General features: G+C 43.6%; 1 protein-coding gene across 2 annotated transcripts; it reads right to left on the bottom strand.

Moving 5' to 3' along the window:
• Positions 1–1,345: 1,345 nt before the first annotated feature.
• Positions 1,346–21,152, bottom strand: CSRP2 (cysteine and glycine rich protein 2). 2 transcript variants are annotated; one of them, XM_058673566.1, is made up of 6 exons: positions 20,908–21,152; positions 8,057–8,169; positions 5,622–5,790; positions 3,196–3,325; positions 2,382–2,475; positions 1,346–1,645 (listed from the first exon to the last, which is right to left on the bottom strand). In XM_058673566.1, the coding sequence occupies exons 2-6, from the start codon at positions 8,166–8,168 to the stop codon at positions 1,569–1,571; spliced, it is 582 nt and encodes a 193-aa protein (XP_058529549.1). In that variant the 5' UTR covers position 8,169; positions 20,908–21,152; the 3' UTR covers positions 1,346–1,568. The 2 variants fall into 2 exon arrangements, with proteins under 2 accessions (XP_058529549.1, XP_058529548.1); XM_058673565.1 differs by lacking the exon at positions 20,908–21,152 and adding an exon at positions 19,904–20,055.
• Between the last annotated feature and the right edge of the window lie 354 nt (positions 21,153–21,506).

Consider the following 21,506-nt stretch of genomic DNA (forward strand, 5'->3'; position numbering starts at 1 on the left):
AATATTGACTCTTAAGTGTGTGCTTGTTTTAATTTTGTTAAATTTTTCAAGAAATTGATGAAACTGTGAGAGTGGTACCAAGATATGAAAAGGTTATTCTGTATACTGGTATCCTGGTCTGCAGGAGTCAAGTGGCATAACTATTAGAATTCACAAAATGAAAAGGTGGTGTTACTCTTCTAAAAATTCCCAATTCTGAAGTCATAAAAATTCAAGTCAGATAAACAGAGAGGAGGAGAGAGAGAGAGGAAGATTTTCCATCCGATGATTCACTCCCCAAGTGAGCGCAACGGTTGGTGCTACGCCCATCCGAAGCCAGGAACCAGGAACCTCTTCCAGGTCTCCCATGCGGGTGCAGTGTCCCAAGGCATTGGGCCGTCCTTGACTGCTTTCCCAGGCCACAAGCAGGGAGCTGGATGGGAAGTGGAGCTGCTGGGATTAGAACCGGCGCCCATGATCCCAGGGCGTTCAAGGCTACGCCGCTGGGCCCGCCAGTTAACTCTTTTCCAGGCTGCTTATTAACTAAAAAGCCCTTCCCTCACAGTGGACTGGCAGGCTTTAAACACCTATAGTTGTGCAAAGCTATGAGGTAAAAGTTTTTACCCAGTATATCATCAGTCAACTCCTCACTAAATCCTCAGTGTTTGAGGTCATATATAACCCCCATTCACTTTTCAAAACAGATAGTATAGCAGTGTGTGAAAATGGCCTTTGGAAAAAATTTGTGTTCGCAGACCAGTTTCATACCCTTCACCTTGCGGTGGAGATAATGAAAAACATTCCTTTTGGTCTGCTGTTCCTCCCTGGTAAGTCCAGACAACAGAATATTTACATAGAACTGAAATACATGAACAATGCATCAGCTTCTAGGACTTTGGCAGCCACCTTCTTGCAGATCAGAACCATTTAAAAGAGGAGCTATATGCACATTCTACAAGTTTCTGCCCAAGCTAGGTTAGTGTGACTTCAGGCAAATTACTCAAAGGTCTTCTATGGCCCTGCCCCTAAGATTCTGCTTCTGAGGGCCCTTCCTATCTGCACGTTAATACTCAAGGTAATTCTAACACAGTGTAAGTTGTACCTCAGGAAACTGCTCTGAAGAAAAACTGCAACAATAGTGGGCAGCTCTTTGAAGCCAGCAGGGCAATGCTGTTGCCTAGCAACTCTCCTGAGACACCTGCAAGGTGAGTAGAGCACCAGCCTTTCACCACCTCGAGCACAGTCGGAGGTCAGCTGGGTAATGGGGTTGATTCTTGCAACAAATGAGACAGAAGTCTAAATAATCTTCCCCTAGTAAGTCACAGCAGTTCCTCCAAAAAGTTAAAAATACCACACATCCATATCGAGGTGAAATTTTATTGAAAATAAGGGAATAGTTCTTGAAAATGCTGGTCAATAAAGCAAAATGATACACTGCTTTCTTACAAGCAGCCATCCTAAGTACAGAGCAATACACAGTACTTAATGCTGGCAGATTCTCACAGTGGTTTAGTGTTAGAAGATTATTTGTGTGTAGATTTCTATGAAGAGCTTCTTGGTGTGTATTGCTTGGTTCTGTGCTTGCACCATTACTGAGCATGAACAAGGGCTCCTGCTCCTTGACCATAACCAAATCCCTTGGGCCCGAAGTTCTTTGCATAACATCCTAGAAAAGAAAAAGGAGAATTAGTGCAAGTCTATTAAGCTTTACTACCCTTGACTAGGTCAAAAAGTTCAATTCATCTAAGATATAAAATGAGCTTTTAAGTATCTGCAAGTTATGAAAACAAGTTCAAGGGACTATTTCCACAATGCTCAGGCTTATGGCCCCTTTGTGTAGCAACCATAAAAGACTGGGTAGGTTATAATCATATGCTTAACTTCAATGATGAAGTTATCTGATGTTTTTATTTATGAACAGTTTTAAGTGACAGTAATAGGCATTGCCTTAGATTTTCCATCATTTGTAAACATCTCTGGCTTTTAAGATTGAGTGATTTATAGGTTTTCTATCTGTTGGTTCACTTCTCCAAAAGACCCACAATGGCCGGAGCTGAGCCCAGGCTAAAACTGGAGGCTAAGAAATGCCATCTGCATCTCCAGTGTGCCTGTCAGGGAATCAAGAAATTGTGTCACTGTTTGGTGCTTCCCAGATGTGTAAGACACGGATCAGAGCCTGCAGCTTAGGCTGCGACTAAAACTCGCAAATGGGATTTGAACATCTCAAGCAGTGGCTTAACGTGTTGCACCACAGTATCTGCCCCTAGTTCCTTTATTTTCTAATAGCCAATAACATGGTTTCTTTTCCTTATTTTTGGAGTAGTACTTTTGCTTAATGCTTGTGGAATCTGATAGACCTGTAGCCAGTGAGAGGTGTTCACGTGATCAACGGTGTAGTTTACCTTTACAATAGATTTCACCTTCCTTCTCGGTCAGAGTTGTTGATTCCAGACTCTTGCCACACTTTGCACATCGGAAACAGTTTTTGTGCCAGGGCTAGAAACAACAGATGTAGCACACTTAGAGGCGTGTTTCCTGCAGTATTTCACAATTTATTTGAAAAGCAGTTATGGGGAGAGAGCATTGATAGGCTGGCTCACACTCCCCAGTAGCTGGGGCAGGAACAGTCCAAGGCCAGGAGGTGGGAATTCCTTCTGGTCTCCCACACAAGTGGCCCTCTTTCACTGCTTTTGCACGTAGGTAGGGGGCTGGGTGGGAAGCAGGACAGCTGGGACTCAAACCAGTATAGGATACTGGTGTAGCTGGTGGCAGCTTGGCTATTTGCATCAGAAGACCAGCTCCCTGTAGTATAACTTAGAAGTTATGATAAGCGACAGGGAGGGCCAACCCAATGCAAGTTCCTGACTACTGGGGTCAGGAAACAATTAGAAGTTGAGACCCTCTTTTTCGGGTCTTCTATTCTAGGTCACTTACAAAAGGTATAAGCTTCATTCCATAGGCTGGGGAATGTTACACAACCCTAGATCTTGCCTCAAAGCCAGTGTGACACTTAAAGACTGCCTACTACTTTCCTGGGTGACAAACATTATAGTTCCAATAGGATACAGGGTGACTGTTCAAAGACCACATGCCAGATGAACAGCCTACACCACATACTAACGCGCATATTCCATGCAGGTTTCTAACAATTTAGCTTATGACAAACTTCCTTTAAATGTCAGAAGTCATTTACTGTTACTCAATATAACATTTTACCTTTCCAGCTCCAATTATCTTCTCAGCAGCATACACAGAATCCCCACATCTGGAGCACTTCTCAGCACCTCCATATTTCTGGGCAAACTTGGAAGTATTTGGGTTTGTTGTAGGTCTGTGAGGTTGAATGCTTGTGGAAACAGGGAAAAAAATTTTTTTTTCCAAAATGCCTTGAAGTCCACAAGGAAGGAATGGCAGAACTGCAATGCTGTCTGAAAGTCAGAGGCTAGTGCAGGTTAAAAGGAAAAGTAGCAAATAATTTCAGGTGCTAGCTCAAGATACTATGACCTATCTGCATGTAGGCTCATTATTAAAGAAAGCCAGATGAAAATCTTAGAGATTGCCATAGTTGTCAGAGTCTAAACAACTCATTTAAATCCCAAAGTGTTAAATACGGATTTTTTAGACATCTATTACAGTGCATTTACCCCAGATTGATATTAACACCATTGGCATCACAGCTAGCCTTTCACAGTTATCCAATTCTGCAAATAGGTCAACTGTCTTAAGCAGTCAATAACTAGGGAAGCTAAATCTGCTTTAGATTGCTTACTTTCTCAGTAAGCTTTGAATAGCAAGAAGTAAGTAAATTTTGCTTAGGGGAAAATATGTTAGGACACTTGCCTAGTGTATCTGTTTAGCTTTCCTCTGGATACAGTAATATTTTTAATCACTATTCAAATATCTCTGGGTAAACTGCAGTTGTCATCATAGTAGGAATTTTTCCATATTCACCGAAGTAGTTTGTACCTACAATGTAAGCAACAAACCCCCTGGGGAGACAGGGGAGGACTTTAAGACTTAAAGGCCTTTTTACAATCTTATTAATTAATCACATAAGGTACACTGTGACAGTTGATGCTTTGCTACAACATTCTTCCTAGTGGAAAAAGTGTTTCAAAATTGTAATTTTAGAATATTTCTTCATAAAACAGTTGACTCTAGTGCTTTCTCATACATTTTCAGCATGTTCATCCCTACATTGTAATACTCTTGGTTTTTTTGAACCATTTATTCTCACTACCAATACCAGTCCAAAGTAGTACTTCAGATTTCTCCAGGTGTCCTAATGTGAGCATAGTTTCCCAAATTTTCTACAGCCTATAGATACTTAACTTTAAGTGATCTTTAAAAGCTTAACTCTTAGCATTACAAGATTCTCATGTAGAATTCCCAAATCCATCAGTCATATCAACAAGAACTTGATTATCACCCATCTATCTTCAAAATACTGAAGTTTGTTACCTCTTACTACATATGAAGACATGGGGGCTCAGGTGTTTAATTAGTGAACCTGAGCTGAAAAATGTAGGTCCACTTCAGTGAAAATGTTCTTGCCCACTTAATACTGCCTGTCCAGAAAATGCTTGTCAACTTGTTTAGGCTTCACAACTGTTATGAAAGCAGGTGCCAAAAGGGTGGTCCAGGCCAGTGTGCAGGGTCCTTAAGAAAGGATTCTTGGAAAACAAGTCTCAGTGTGGCCAGTGTCACAGTAAGAAGAGCCCATAGGCATCACTTTAAATCCTCGCTCTAGCTACCCTGCAGAGTGAAATATTCAGTAGACAGGAGTCACTCCACGCATGGTAAATCATTACTCCAGCCAAGCTGTATGTAACATGCCTTGTTTTAAATCATGAGCTTTCAAATTAACCTGGTTAAAATTCCAGGCTTTATGATGAACCAATACTGTGACTTTGTGCAAGTGGATTATTCTGTGTTGCAATCTGCTCTTAAGTGCGAAAGGAAACCTGATCTTGTAGGACTTCTAGGATAAATCTGACATGATTTATGGTATTGTTCAAGGAAAGGCCATTTCATTGGCATATTACATCAATTTGGGCCTCTTAAAAAAATTAAGACAGAATTCTAAATAAATCATTTAACCTAAATGTGATAAATTTTAATAGACTTTGTGTTTCGATACTTTGGTACCAAAGCCTTAATTAAAGTTTAACAGTGTTTTCTCTCAAAAAAAAAAAAACCCACAGTGAACAATTCCAATTCTTAATCTATTTGAGGAAAGCCATTTCTGGAGAAATAATTCTTACAAAAAAGCAGGGAGAAATTTTCACAGACTGCTTACTTGCACATGAGAAAAAAACTATTCATATATGTTTCTCCATGGCCAAATTTTGTAACATTTGGTCTCCAAAATGGTGTGAAATGAAAGTAAATTTAAATTGCTTTTGAGACCACAAGGTCTCCTTGATAGCTCCTGGGAAACTGTAAAGCCATAACCAGAAAACACCAAATAGTAACTTTGCTGGGCCTCAAATCATCACATTTTGAACCTGGATAGTTGGTGATTTATGTTAGAAAATTTGAGTCATATTTTGTGAGCTACAAATCTGAACTCCTTGGTTCCTGCCACCAGCTCACACTGTTAAAATTTATTTCTCATAGTGATAGATGCTCTCCTATCTTACCTCTCTGGTTTGATGCCCAGTCTCTCACCCCGGTCCATGTTCAGCGTGCCAGCACCCTGGCCATAACCGTAGCCTTTGGGGCCATACTTCTTTCCATAGCAGGATTTGCAGTAGATCTCTTCATTGTGAATTGCCACTGTTGTGCTATCTAAATTTTTCCTGCAAACCACTAAGGAAGGAAAAGTTAGGCTTCACATATGTTTCAGTGACACTCTTTCTTACGCAGTGGGAGCACAGGCACAGTCTTAGTTTAACCCTGTGGTTTCCCACAGCCACATCATCATCTGGGCTGATAGCTGCATTTGCAGAGTGTGTATCTTCCTCTAAGAGTATGATAAATGGTTCAGAAACATCTCAATATTAACATCCAGCAAACCTTCCAGAAGGGAGAGAAGTTCTAGACAGCTATAATTACATGAACAAAAAGAATAAAACAGTGTCTCACTCGTACCCACAGCAGTGTTTTCAGTCTCTCTACCAGGCATTGTTAAACCATAACCTACCACAGAAGGCTTATCTAAGTGCCGTGGAGGTCTTGCTTCTGTGGCCCATCCCACCCAAAAAGCACCCTTCAGGAACAAAAACTAGAATCCTAGATGTAAAACTTAATCTACAGTGGGGAAAGTAAGGTTTGTTCATCTCCCACAGATTTTTCCAACAGTGATAAGCATGTCTGAAATTTATCAAGGGATTTAAAGTTGACTTTTGTTTTCCCTTCCCAAAGGAGAATAATGCATTCTTTCTTGATGGATTTCTTACCACAAGACATTTCCATGGATCCCACTTCACAAAACTGCCAAATGTCATCATGTTTTATCCAGACATTATTTCACTTTCTAAAACTTCAGTTAAGCTTAAGAAAAATAGTACAACATAAGCGAATCTGCTGGTAGCATAGTTGGGCAACTGGAAATCAAAGATGAGTGCAGGGAAAGAGATTTTCTCTAGGGAGGAAAGCAAATGGGAACAGAAATCAAGCTGGCTGACATAAAAGAAATCTGGAAGTATTGTATTGGAATGGAATCTTGGTTTTTGGAACTAACTTATTAAGGCTCAAAAGTGCTGAATTTGCTTAAAGATATAAGTAGCCTAGAACTATACTATAGCCAAACTACAGATACCCTTAGTGGATAGAATAAATCTAAGTATAAAATTACTTTATAATAAGTTGTTAGCCAAGTCATGTTTGGGTATGTGAAACTTACACTACATAAGCACCCATCTTCCCCCAGTTCCTCCCATTCTCTGTAGAAATCACAGCCCACTCTGAATTATCTCCTTTAAAGGCTTTAGTTAGCAGAAACAAATATTAAGGACTAGTACAAAACTTGGCATTTAGTAAATACTGACTTTAGGTTAAGCAACTGTTTTCAAAGTAGCTGTATTTCTGTTTGCTTTCTTGATTACAAAGTTGCTGAAAAAATTTTTAAGTAACAAAAAATTGGTTAAACCAAATCTGAGGAACAGTAGCTATTATGGAAGCTATTTGTTTGTGGTATATTTATTTTCTCAGCATGCAATGTTTTGTTATATATGAAACTAAAGAGTCCAGACAGCTCAAAATGAAGAGGGGGACACTGCAAGGTTTTCCTGAGGGTTCTTTCTTAATGCCACTGGATTTATAACAGTTCATCATTTTAACTACAATGTGAGTAGAGCAGGTATTTGCACTACAGGTGGCTTCCTCTGCCTAATCTCTCATCAAAGAAAATTGTTAATCATCTTGTGATTCACATGACAGGCACCCTGGTATGCTGCCTCTTTACTGTCTTGAAAGTGAAAATGTCAGAATGTGCTGAGAGCTGGCAGCTCTCCTGCTCAGTGTCTAGTATAGTCAGGCATTTACTGTCTGCACCACATGGGCAGATAGAATTTCATGTTCTGTCTATGCCAGATTGTCCATGTATATACTGCAGTACTTCCTAATTTGCTCCTGGGGCATATCTAACTCGTGTCCCTCAAATTAAGAATATAAGTAGCCACAACTATGGACAATCACTGCCAGAGAAGATAAAATCTGACCTCAGGATAGTTCACTTTCAATTTATGAGTACAGTAACAAGCAAGTCTTCAAAGAAGAACCAACTAGAGAAGAAAGCAAGAGTGTCATTTACTAAAAGCCTACAGCCACACCCTTAGAATGTGCCAGAAACTGTTGGTGAGTCTCAAGAAAGCAAAGGGGACAGATACAATAACTAAATGAATGCCAAATGGTAAGCTGAAGGCCAAGAGCTACAGGGACACAGAGTAAGGGCATCCTCCTGTCCTGACTGTTAGCCTCAACACTTACTACCACCTTAGAGGACTGACAGGTAAAACCACTTGTGCATCTCAAAACCACTATCCATCTCCACCAGAAAAACTTCACTTCTTAAATCAGAAAATTGAAGCTTTTGACACATATTCTGAAAGTTGCAGCACAGAATGATACTTACTGCAAAGGAAGCAGCAGCGGTGGAAGCTCCTCCCATCACACTGCACCTCTTCCGCATGGTACACGATCCTGCCGCAGGCCCCACACTTGTTTCCTCCTCCCCAGACGGGCATGCTGTAGGGACCAAGGACTCATTAGAATGGTTTACTCTGACCACTCTTTACTGACAAGCTCCCTAGGGGGCTGTGTAAATTCTGTGACAGCTGCAGATTTTCTTTATGAATCACTTTAACCACATCTTTCAAAGGCCTGAGTTCCTCCAATAGAACCTCTTCTCTCACATTACAGCACTGTAGTGAGGAAACTGGCTTGTCATGCACTTCAACAGTACAGGTTACCAGGCAGAAAACAGACACTAGAAACAGGGGTTAAGAAGTACGGGGAGTGAAAAGGCAAACAGAGTCTTCCTAATACTCCAGCTGAACATTTTTTAAAGTAAGCAGAAGATCCTCACCTTGCATCAAAGGTTTAACATTTAATTCGTTGTTACAACACTGCACTAAATTCTTGACATTTAACATAACACAGGCTATGACACACTTTCTAAGCAGAAAGAAAGAATGTTGCCCTGAAAGAAGTTTTGTATTTGTCTTTTGAACTAGTGTATAATTACTGCATAAGTAGTTGTGTCTGAGACTGGAATAAATGCAAGCATGAGTCTGCCAGGACCACAATAAATAGCCACACATATGGTTGTGATTTAGTTCTCTGCTTCACTAAGCCTAAGGTCAACTAGTTTGTCCAACAATAGGATTTTCCTTTCACAGGTCTTTTGGGCCACGCAGAATGCACTATGACATTCTTGGCACAGGAGTTGTTTGTAGCCTGATGGTTCAGTTGGAGTTTACTTAGGCTATCTTACTGACATAGGGCCCACGTTTTCTTCCCTTCTCAGAACGCTGATCTACCTGGACAGAGTTTAAAATGCCTGCTTCTCATGGTCAGCACCCACAAGTGCCTCAGACAATACAGAAACCTGTGCTACTACCAAGAAAGCATGCAGTATACCAGCAAGCAAGCAAAAGTAAAATGACCCCTTTTGCCCTGCCGTCTTCTTCCCTCTGGGAGTGATAATTGGCAGCCCTTTGCTCCTAAATGGACTTAGGCTGCTGCTTGCCTCTCTAAGGAGACACTGGATTAAAAACAGTGAGAATTCTTTTCTAACAAAAACAGAAAGGAGTGCTGCCGAAGCAGCAAAGTACAAGAATCTCCAGTCCTTAAAATCAAAGGGTAGGTGGTGAAATCCCATACTGACTCATGGATAATCCAACACCCAACAATTTCCTGCATATTAACAAAAGGACATTTCAAAAGAAGACTCCAGAGATTTCACCACTGCCTCTTTTGGAAACAGGTTCCTCATCATTTCTTCCACAGAAACAACCGACTGCCCCTCTTTCACACTTTTTCTTAAGACACATACACACAGATGGGGGAAGGGCAGAGGTATCTTTCACCTACTAGTTCACTCCTCAGATGTCTGTATCTGCTAGAGATGGGTCAGGGTGATAGCCAGCAGTGTTTAACCCGTAGCTCCATGTGTGGGTGGAAGCTCAAGTAGCTGAGCTGTCATCTGCCTTCAAGGAATCACATCAGTACAAAGCTGGAATAGGGAGCCAGGGCTGTGATTTGAGCCCAGGCACTCCAGTGGAGTCTGACATGGAGAATGATGGAGAGCGAGTGTTAATATTAAGTTCAATCTGTCAACTGCCACAACAGCTGGATGGTCTGGAGCTGAAGCCAGCAGGAACTCAATCCAGGTCAGCCATGTGAGTGGCATGAGAACCAATGACTTGAGTAGTGGAATTGTTTTGTTGAAGAATCAGTCTGTACTTAGAAGCCAAAACAAAACCAACAGTCGAACATAATTTAAAAAGCACCAGTTCATAACAAGTTATAATTCCATCAGTCTGTTATTTAAGTGTGCCGACACTGCTGGTACAGACAATGTCAGACAATCCAGCATCCCATTGTTTAGACATGTCCAACAGTTTCATTGGGAGTCCATCTTTGATTTGAAAGTAGGAATGCATATTGCATTGTATCTTCACATCTGGATATGGCAGTCTCTATTACTCCATCACTATACAATCCCTTAAGTGAGAAGCCATGAAGTAAGGTCAACAACAGATATGAAGTATACTATTATAACAATATGGAGAAAATCAGTCAAGGCGGGAGTGAGAGCTTGGTAGTGGTGGGGGGAATCTCAGACCCCTCATAATTGTACCATAAAATTTATAAAAAATGTAAAACCTCCCTCCTTCCCTTTAGTCAACCCCAAAAGTAAAAATCATACTGCATGCCCTTTTTGTAGTGTTGTTAATCCATTATACTAAACTCTCCCTGTTTGGATCCACCTCCAAGCACGGCTGTATTGAAAACTACTTTCAACAGGAGCTCGGAGCAGACAAAGCACTCAAACCATAGCAGTCCCAGGCTGGATACGTGGCTTAGCCATGGGCAATAAGAGCACTGCCCAATCCCTCTTCTTGCAGCAACTGTTGGCAAAAAGGAATGCGCATAAACCTAATCCAGTTCAGTGAAAATGAACTCCAAGGCCTGATTTAGAACTTTGTGCATACCAAAGTGGAGGAGCCAGTAGCTATCAACACTGTAAGAATGGTGTGTAAGAACAATAACATGAACACTCTAAGAACTTAACAATGAAACCAACATAGAGAAAAACAAAGACAGGTTTAAGGTCTTTCAAGCTTAAATTCTGTTAAATTGAGCTTAGATGAGCTGTTCCTCATTTTATCCTACACAGTTATATGAGCCAATAAATTCCTTTTAAAGGCATCAGGGATTTGAGCTCCTGTTTCTTGAACAAAAACCATTAACACCCCACACACAAAGATCTGAGAGGTATGACTAGTTATCAGTAACACAGTAACCTTCTTTTATACAGATACAAGCAAAGTCATTCAAGTAAAGTTCATACATGACTATGAAGACACGGACATAGGTTCATTACCTTGCAACAGCCAGACAAAAAGCTTTATTCTGTAATTACATAAATTGTTTACTCCCTCCCCTGGAGACAGGTGTTCCATTGTTTAAATCCAGGGTGAAACATGAGCTTGACTATAAAACCCAAAACCCAAGACACACAGCTTTGGCTCCAGCAGCCTGCAATAGCTTGTTTGGAGTGTAATTAGTGATACAGACTTTGTCCCTTGACTCCAAAGTTGCCAGAGTGCTGGAATCTCAGAGATATGACAGACCTCTGGCAATTTTTGGGAAAAACAGAAGTCCAACCCTGGCACTACAATTACTCATGTTGGATCCCAAACACCAGCTGGCTCTCAAATGCCTCCACTTGCCAAGGCATTTCTGTTACTAAAGCATTTCAATGCATGAAAAATATATCCACCGGGTTACTTTCATCCCACATGTTATTTTGGAGCAATCATCAATAATGAGCTAGAATTCTATCAAGACTGAGGTCAGATGAGGCTGTCTCCAAGTAACTCTAAAAATACATGGTTTTAAAAAAGATTTTTATTGAAAAGACAGATTTATAGGGAGGAAAAACAGAAAAAAAAAAAAAAAACTTCATCCACTGATTTCACTCTCCATATAGCCACAACAGCCAGAGCTGCGCTGATCCCAGAACTGCACCAATCTGAAACCAGGAGCCAGGATCTTCTTCCAGGTTTCCCATGCAGGTGCATGAGGATCCCAAGGCTTTAGGCTTTGTCTTCGACTGCTTTCTGAGGCCACAAGCAGGGAGCATGATGGGAAAGCAGGGCTGCCAAGATTAGAACCAGCGCCCATAGGGGATCCTGGTGCATGCATCCACCACTTAAGTCACTAAGCTACCGCACCAGACCCTAAAAATACATTCTTAAAAACATAGTTGCTTTGTATTATTCTCTTCCATGCCTCTGAAGAGCAACATGGATTTGTTTGCTTTTCTAAAGGAGGATATATCTCTTCTATGTTATTCTGGGTTACATTAAAATCACTCGGTATAAGTCAACTCTGTTGTATGACACCAGCCTAATGTGTCAGAATGCAGGAAAAATTAAATTGCACAACATCCAACTTCCTGTTTTTCTTGTTTTAAGATTTATTTATCTTATTGGAAATACAGATTCACAGAGAAGAGCCATAAAGATCTTCCATCTGCTGGTTCACTCCCCAAACGACAATGACTGGAGCTAAGCCAATCCAGGGGCAGCAGCCAGGAGCCTCTTCTGGGTCTCCCACACAGGAACAAGGTCGTAAGGCTTTGGGCCACCCTCTGCTGCTTTCCCAGGCTGTAAGCAGGAAGCAGGACTGGAAGTGAAGCAGCCAGGACTTGAACTGGCACACATAGGGGATGCAGGCGGTTGCAGAGGGAGGATAGGCAAATTTAGTTACCATGCTGGCCCCTCAACTTCCTGTTATAAGCTTCTGCTATTTGAGGAAGGGGGGTGCATCTGCAATCTTTACAACCTCTACAAGAATAGTTAGCTACGTTAAAGTTTTTAGCGTTTCACCTAGTTAAAGGTTTGTTGATTTTATTTTTTGAAAGACAAAGTGTCGGAGTTGGGAGGAGAGAGAAAAAGAAAGAATCCTCCCGTTCACTGTCCAAATAGCCCCAACAACAGGGTCTGAGCCAGGCCAGAGCCAGAAACCCCTCCACCCAGGTTTCACAGATGGGTGGCAGGGGTCCCAGAACTTGGCCGCCCACTGCTGCCTTCCCAGATGATTCAGCAGGCAGCTGAATCAGGGGCAGAGCTGTGTCAAAATGCCAATGCCAGGCTTTCCAAGGATTGCTTTTAGAAGATTCACTTATTTGAAAGAGTTACAAGGTAGGAAATACAAACAGAAAGAGATCTTCCATGTACCGGTTTACGCCCAAAGACAGGAGCCTGTATCTCCATCCAGGTCTCCCATGTGGGTTAACAGGGGCCCACCTATTTGGGCCCCATTAGTCACTGCCTTCCCAGGCTTATTAGCTTGGCACTGGATTGAAAGCAGAGCTCCTGGGACTCTAATTGGTGCGCTGATGTGGAATGCCTGCGTCAGAGCCTACGCCTGGTATCTCCTGAGGGTTTCTTAATCACCTTTACTGTGATGTAAGCAAATAATATAAACAATGATGCTTAAAAACCAACAGCACCATTTAGGATTTCTAAATTAGATTATGGACACTTGGGTTTCACTAGTACTTTGTCATTTGTGTGCCTGAAACATTTTATAATGGAAGAAGGAGGGTGGGCAGGCTGACTGGTTTAGATAGCTCTAGATTAACTCTAATATTTTAACAATCATGCAGTCTTGGGTTTAGTTTTCTCATCTTGTAACTGGAGAGAAGTGGCTCTGTCTACCTCACAGAGGTACTGTGAAGACAGAACAAAGAGAACAATTACTTGGCAGGAATCTAGAAACTGTTAGGTTGAAGATAGAGGGGGCACTTTGTACTACCTACGCTGCCATCAGTACTCCAGGGGCCAAGTCCAACAACGAATGCATAGACAATACAACTACAGAGCAACAAACTGTAAAGAAAAACCTGCTCATCAGTCGCTCACAAACTTTTTTCCCTAGGATGCCAAGATACACTGCAAGTAAACAGCAGTTCCACTGATGGTAGTGGATGTCCAAAAATGTTCAGGTTTATACCTTTGTGTAGACTCTCTATGAACTGTTCCTGAAATTGACAGAAGGAAGTTGAGCGTCTTCCATTTCTGTCATTCTGGGCATTGCTGTGCGTGTAAAAACACAAGGCTTCAGTTCTTCTAGGAGCAGTTGGCTGTAATACTTCCTGAGAGCTGCCACTCACCATAGCAAATTGGATTGACACTGAGCAACGGGTGCTGCATGCCTTTCCCAAATCCTGTGTGTTTACAGAAGGCAAAGGTCATAATGAAATCCCATCTTATACACACCTCAGTAAGACGCATCAAACAGGTTTATTCTGTTTCTCCATTTTGTTTGGTGGGTTTTCAACATTAGGAGGAATTTGAGCAGTAATATTTACACACCGATATATTCAAAGCTTGGTGTGAATCTGAGCAGCTATGTTCATGTTTTCCTTGATGCTTCAGTGTTAAGTCACTACCCACAATCCAAAAATCTGCCAATGGAGGAAAAGTACAGCCTCAATCTGAGTCACCTTGTGGTATCGTTACCTGATTTTCCAGTGAAAAAACTGGAAACTGCAAAAACAACTAGAGAGGTCATTGTTGTATCATTGGTACTACACTTAGCAACTTCCTTGCTGTTGGAATGGCCTGAATGCATGCATTTCAAGCCTGCATGTTTCAGATGTTTGCTCTAACATTACAGGCTTGGAGTGAATCTTCCCATAAACTCTGATTTCTAAATGCCTCCAGAAGTCTTGCCATTGTTTTACTATATGTAAGTCTTTGTTATCATACTATAATCTGGCTACTACTCAGTTTCCCAAAAGGAAGAATTTTCTGTGATGAACAATGAGTCTCCAGCCAGACCCAGGGGCAGGAGCAGGGGTTCTACTACTCAGAACTTAGTAGATCCATCCCCATTACAGAGATTTTCAGCAAGAGCAGGATTTCAGAGCTGAAGATAACTGGAAATAACAGTTAATTCAATGCCTGTTTTTCATTTTTGTCCTCTGCTGCCCAAGTTACTTGCCTACTCTACTTCCTTTTGACCCAGTGCATATTGCTGAGTCAGGGGTGTTTTAGTGATCAGGCACCCATTCTGTGTGGCTTTTCCCAAAGTCAATTCCTCAACCTGACCTTTCAGATGACTCCGTGTGAGGCCATGATATTTAGGTCTTGCAGTCAATTAAGTTTTCAATTCTCTGATGTATAAACCAAAGATAACCATATTTTCTTCCTAAGAGTTTTTAAGAGAATCCGATAGAAAAGTTCTTGCATGGTGTAGGTACTTCACAAATTACAGTATTCGCCTTCAATGTTTAATAGTGTTCACAACCATCGTTTGATCAGTATACACACTCTTCTATCCCTACCCGTCACGTACTCTTTCACTGTGCCCCTGACTTCTCCCCCATCCCTTACCTCCCTCCTTCACCCAACTAATTCCTGACTTCATTTCTGATCTCAAGTGACTATTTCAGAACAGAGATAACTTGTAAATACTGTGTGGTGCTTTAGTGATTATGAAGCTGTCACAACATTAATATAATACTAAATTAGGAGCTGAGAGTAAAAGGGTTTAAGGTGCCCATTTCTCTCGAAATTCTACTTCAGTGATAAAATGAATAAATAACTAAAGGTGATGCCCCATAACCAATTATGTGGAGGCACATAGAAAAGGCTTTTGGAAGTCTGGTTTATTTTTACAGAGATGGCTTCTTGTTGTCAACTTTCTGATACCATGGGAACTGCAGCATACAACTCCATCTCTTAAAACATTCTTGTGTAACAGATCATGGAGATTAGAATCATAAAGCTTAAGTTTGAAAATCAGTTATCAGCTTTGTGAACCTGGGCAACTTCCTCAGCCTCTGAGCCTCAACTTTTTCCTCAGAAGATGAAAATGGACGAGAACTCTCTCATAGGTGGTTGTTAGGTGTGTAAAGTACCTGACAAAATGTCAAGATGACACATTTCAACTTCTTTTCCTCCAGGAGCACTCTGGGACTGTTCAGGAGTTAGCCTGGCCACTCAAGTCACTGATCTCAAAAGTAAACCCAGAACTCCTGTAAGTTTTCTGTAAAGAACACTATAGGATAAGGTCATTCAAAACAGAATGATTCACCCTTGAGTGAAAAACTGACACCACAGCACAGGAATCCCTTCTTTCTACCCAAGGCTCATCTATTAAACTGTTAGTAAGTTTCCTACATATACCAATCCCACACACCAACCACTACAACAAAAACCTGGCATTTGGGGCCCGGCATAATAGTGTAGCGGCTAAAACTCTCACCTTGAATGCACCAGGATCCCATATGGGTGCTGGTTCTAATCCCAGTAGCCCCGCTTCCCATCCAGCTCCCTGCTTGTGGCCTGGGAAAGCAGTCAAGGACAGCCCAAAGTCTTGGGATCCTGCACCCGCATGGGAGACCTGCAGGAATTTCCTGGCTCCTGGCTTCAGATCGGCACAGCACCGGCCGTTGTGGTCACTTGGGGAGTGAATCATCAGACAGAAGATCTTCCTCTCTGTCTCTCCTCCTCTCTCTGTATAGCTGACTTTCCAATAAAAATAAATAAATAAATCCTAAAAAGTGTATTGCATGACACATCAGCTTATAACATAGTTGCATTTTAATTACAATACGTGATTTTGGCAGGCAGTGATTAAAATCTGTGTAGAGAATTTTGCTGTGCTCAATGTGACGTGGTAACATCAGGATATAGGATTAGTGAGAATGTCGAAGCTGAGGTAAACACTAGTGAAGTTAGCCCAGATTAGCAGAAATGAGTACTAGTTTTTTTTTTCTTTTTTTAAGTTTATTTATTTTTACAGGAAAGGTAGATATACAAAGAGGAGGAGACACAGAGAGGAATATCTTCTGTCTGATGGTTCACTTCCCAAGCGGCCACAACTGCTGGAACTGAGCCGCTCCAAAGCCAGGAGCCAGGAAATTCCTGCAGGTCTCCCATGCGGGTGCAGGATCCCAAGACTTTGGGCTGTCCTTGACTGCTTTCCCGGCAGCTCCACTTCCCATCCAGCTCCTGCTTGTGGCCTGGGAAAGCAGTCGAGGATGGCCCAATGCATTGGGACCCTGCACCCACGTGGGAGACCTGGAAGAGGTTCCTGGTTCCCGGCTTCAGAATGGCGCAGCACCGGCCGTAGCGCTAATCTGGGGAGTGAATCATCGGATGGAAGATCTTCCTCTCTGTCTCTCCTCCTCTCTGTGTATCTGATTTTGTAATAAAAATAAATAATGAATCTTTAAAAAAAAAATAAATGGGGATTGTATGTTGATTCTGTCCCTCTGGTCCCTCTCGAGAGGGAAAACCTGCTCCAGGAAGAGCATGGAAATAGGGCAAAACCCTGTTTTTCACATTTTAAAAGATAGAAGCACAACTACCATTTAAAGGTAACTTCACCAGAAACCCTAACTGCTTACTGTCCCTTTAATTCCTCACACAACCCTAATGTATTACATTGATTCTGACCTTTTCTTATTTGTCAGACTAATGATAAAACTAGTAGCTGTAGTAATGGCACACTGAAGCTGAAAATGAAACACCAAGGAACCTGACAACCTGTCCAAACGATTCATGATAATGCTTTTACTGGTTGTTTCTCTATGACTCACAATAAAATTTCTAACAATAAGAAACTCTCAGACACTTTTATAATCCAATTATAACAATGCTAAAGCAGAGTTCTTTACTCAGGGTCAATGGATTCCTTTAAATTTGCGAAACTGTTGCATTCACCACCATGTGCCTTATTTTATGCACTTAAAAATACTATGAGAATGGGTCTTTTAGTCTTATGGAATGCCAGAAGTACTGACACAAAAAGACATTCCTTCAAGTCCCAAGGATATCTGGGATCTCCATTCTCAGAGGCTCACAGACCATCTGAAAATACCAGCCCAGGAAATGCCAGAGTGCCTTAGCAAGGCTGTGATAGTCTACAAAAGGCAGAACTGTAGAAGGAAGGGTCTGGCAGACACTGTTGAAGTCTGTCATTTCTCTACTACACCAGACTTTGCCAATGCCCACTCCTCCACATAGTCAACACTACCCAGAACATTGCTAATTACAAGGAGCCTCTCAGAAGCTCAGCAGGACTTTCTCCTAAGGTGTTTCATGACAACCCTGCAAGAAACATGCTTGGACCCCTTTTAAGGGATGAAGTAAATGAGGTGGGAGAATCAAGGTAAATTGCCTGTGATCATCAAAACAATGGGCCAGGGCCAGGGCCAGGAGACACTGTGGGCCTGCTCAGCTTTGGCCTCCCCTTCCTGCCAGGCCATCTCAACGTTCCCTTGGGGTTTCCTCTTTTTCATTAGAGTTACCTGTTTTTTGGCTTAAGAAAAATCAGACATACAGATTTCTAATGCTCTTCTGGCAGATTTGTGTGGGGATCTAGGCTCCAAACGCTGCCCACTTATCTCTGAGCTCTGCTCTGTAACACAGTGCTTTAGGATAAAAAAAAATTTCCTCAATTGCAACTGTTTTTACAATTTAATCAGGAAAGGCCTCCAATCAGCATTGCTTTCATCACAGTACTTAGCACAGACTAGCATTAACTAATATTTATTGATACATCTGGAAGGATCCCTTAAACATTTCTGATAAACTTCAAACAAAACCTGCTAACATATTTACTGCTGGGTCAAATTACCTGTTACCCACACCTGCAACCTTCACCCTCCCTCAGTCCTCCTATTAACCCATATTTGGATGTGATGCAATCACCTTTAAAGACATTCTGATCCTGCCTCTAAGGCAGCAAGGCTGACAGAGCCAACAAAACGCAAAGAACCTTGACAGAAACTGCCAAGGTGCTAGAGGCTGTGAGCATGAGAGCTGTGCCCAGCTGGCTGTGCAAACACCAGGGAGTACTTAGGGTTCTGTGCACAGCTTTGTTCTTCTGACATTCCCCCTTTTCAAATCCATCATCCTGAGCTCTTACTTGATAAGCATGAATGGTGGGAGAGGGGTTGTGGTGCAATCACTGGGTTAAGTCTGGGCTACCCTGCTCCCTGGAAATGCTCTAGGGAAGGCAGAAGAGGGCAGCCCAAGTATTTGGGTCTGTACCACCCATGTCGGATGGGTTCTGGGCTCCTGACTTGCCAGCCATCTGGGGGTTAAACTAGTGCACGTAAGATTTTTGCTTTCTGCCATTCTCCCAAATAAACAAAAACAAAAAGTTAAAGATGATCAAAGTTGTGGCTGTCCTATTAAAGTCTTGACGTTTTGAAAGACGCTTTGATACCGATTAGTTACCAAAGACAGGAACTTCAGACTATCCCCATTTGCAGAGCTTAAAAAACCCACCACTTGAAGAAATTTTCTGCATCGAAAACAATTCTAAAGAGAAAACGTGCCTGGTTTGCAGACTGCAAGCAAACAGGTTAAACGCGTTGAGTAACCCCTTAAACCAGTATCCAACAAAGGCCCTGGCTTAGGAGAGGGAGGAGATGGCCTGCCTGGAAAGCCCTCCCCTGCCCTAGGGTTGGAGGGGATGGGACTGGTGCCTACCAGGGAGGGCCTGAACCCAGCTTTGCAACCTGGACGATTTCCCATTTTCAGGACCTGTTGCAGCCTCTTAAAACCATCATTTTTGTGTGTACACACACACACACACACACACACACACACCCCTGAGCGATAGAAAGTTCTGGAAAATCCAGTAGCAACCGACAGCTTCACCCGCGTGGTTCCAGGTGGGCAAAGAACACACAATGGAGTTGCCAGAGTCTTTTGCGCCGCAGCAGAGAAAGCATTCGGGGCTCCGCGAGCAACAGCAGCCCCCAACTCACCCCTCAGGGAATCAAACCCGCCCGGGGGAGGTGGCCCTCAGTATACGCCACATTCGGGCCGTGGAGAACCCGAGACGCGCACCCAGCCCACGTGCGCCAGCGGCTGGGGAAGGGGCTCGGCATTCCTCCAAGGCGGGGAGCAGCGACGGAAACTCCTGACTCCGCCTGGGCCCAGAGGAAGCCGGCAGGGAGAAGCTAACGGTCACCCTGGATTCCTTCCCCGGCCCCACCGGCCTCAGCTCCGCAGAGCAGCAGGTGTTTGGGGCGCCTCCAGGGTGGACACGGGGGCGCCGCGGGGCACACGAGTGGAGACGTAGCAAGAAGACCGGCGGAGCCGGGTGCGCAGCCTGAGGTTGGGGAGCCGGTGAGGACCCCTTCCTTGTAAGGGGGTACGGGGCGCCGCGAGAGGGGAGGTCTACGCACGACGAAGTCGCCCCCACAGCCCCTACTCACTTGAGTCCGAGACGTGAGGTCTCTCCACGGACGGAGAAGGCGACCTTCCAGCACAAAATCGGCGCAAGGACTCGGGACTCCCAGGCCAGGCGCGCCGACGTCTTTTAAAGACGTGCCAGTGGGCGTGGCCTGGCGGCCCCGCGGCGGATCCTGGGCCCGTGACGGAGCTCCGCGGCCTGGGCTGCTCGCCGCCCTGCTGACGGTCAGACGGCCCGGAGACAAAAGGCAGGAATCCGGCCTTTCCTGCCGGTCCCCGCCGGCCGGCATCTTCCCACGTCGCGGGACTCCTGCGAACGACCGCTCGAGGCTCCCAGAAGCCATTGTGGATGGAGAGGGGGGCGTGTGCGCCTGCGGCGAGGCCCCGCTGCGGCGCCATCCTGAGGAAAGCCCCGGCGCCCTGCCGCCGCTCCTCCGGTTTGCGGGCGCCGCTCTCCCTTCTTCGCCCGGCGACTCGTCTGTGCAAAACTGACCACGTGGCGGTTACCGCCGCCCTCCCTCCCTCCCTCCCTCCCTTTGACTAGTCTTTTTAAAGAAAAGCCCAGTTGCCCTCTCTGGTCCTATTTCCAGTCTTGGGAAATCTGCAACTTTCTTCCAGAACAAACGTTCTAATCCACACGAAACGAGCGGCATCAGGAAAACGCCGCTTCGCAAATGCCTTGCTCCGTCCACGACGGGGCGCAGTGCATGTTGCGGAGGGAGAAGAAAGCCAAACTAGGCAGAAGCCCCAGCGCCCAGGTACCCTGGGTTTGGCTTTCTTAACGACAGATAATTCCCAGAGGTGGCAGTGACAACCAGAGGGATCTACAGGGTGCTTGGCCGTTTTAAATGAAAAGAAAGCAAACCATGCCATCTCTTTCCAGTGCACATCCTACGCCTGCTGACCTCTGCAAGCAGGTGTCATCTCTGAGAATTGATACTTGGGTCGTGAGGGGCTTCACAGAGGCAGTGACAAACACACCCTCATGCCACAAATGCAACAGCACTCCCCATTCTGAGTGTCTCACCTGCACACTGTGGATGTCTTGGGCTGAGGTGGGTTGACTCAGACCTCGGAGATCACCTACACCCCCCAGATGCCAGTAGTAATCCTGCCCCCATGTTGTGGCAACGCAGCTTGTCTGCAGACACTGCCAGTTGTCCTCGTAGAGGGAGGCAGGGCACAGTGGTTGAGAACCACTGCTCTGGTATGTATCTGCCTGAGAAAGTGCAGAACTGATTTTTAATATTGTTTTATTCATGTGCTGGGGCCAAGCCAGGACAAACTCATTATAATAGCACCCTTGTTCTTTGGCCACCAAATACCATACAAAAACACAAGTGGTGATTGACATCTCCTGATACTGTGGCAGGAATCTGAACGTATTCCTGCCTGCTGTGAGCATTTCTAAATATGGCCAATCCACATTTTCATGGAATCAGGTAATATGGGACTCGGCTCCTGGTGACAGCTTGAGAATTCTATTTGGCGCTTCTTAACAGTGCTTAGTTTTTCCTGCCTTAGGTCTGAGTGGTATTACTGTTGAGTGAAACTGTATCGTTGAGCTTCACTCCAGCACTGGTTGTCAGCAAATTGCCCTTTCTCTCCGGATAGTCTGTAGAAGGG

The sequence above is a fragment of the Ochotona princeps genome, chromosome 15, assembly GCF_030435755.1.
Source record: "Ochotona princeps isolate mOchPri1 chromosome 15, mOchPri1.hap1, whole genome shotgun sequence".
NCBI classification, from domain to species: Eukaryota; Metazoa; Chordata; class Mammalia; order Lagomorpha; family Ochotonidae; genus Ochotona; species Ochotona princeps.

Coding starts and splice junctions, on each gene's coding strand:
- CSRP2 (XM_058673566.1), bottom strand. CDS start 8,168: ATGCCCGTCTGGGGAGGAGGAAACAAGTGTGGGGCCTGCGGCAGGATC. Junction 3,326..5,621: donor CTGGGCATCAAACCAGAGAG/GTAAGATAGGAG, acceptor TGTTTCCACAAG/CATTCAACCTCACAGACCTA. Junction 2,476..3,195: donor AGATAATTGGAGCTGGAAAG/GTAAAATGTTAT, acceptor TGTTGTTTCTAG/CCCTGGCACAAAAACTGTTT.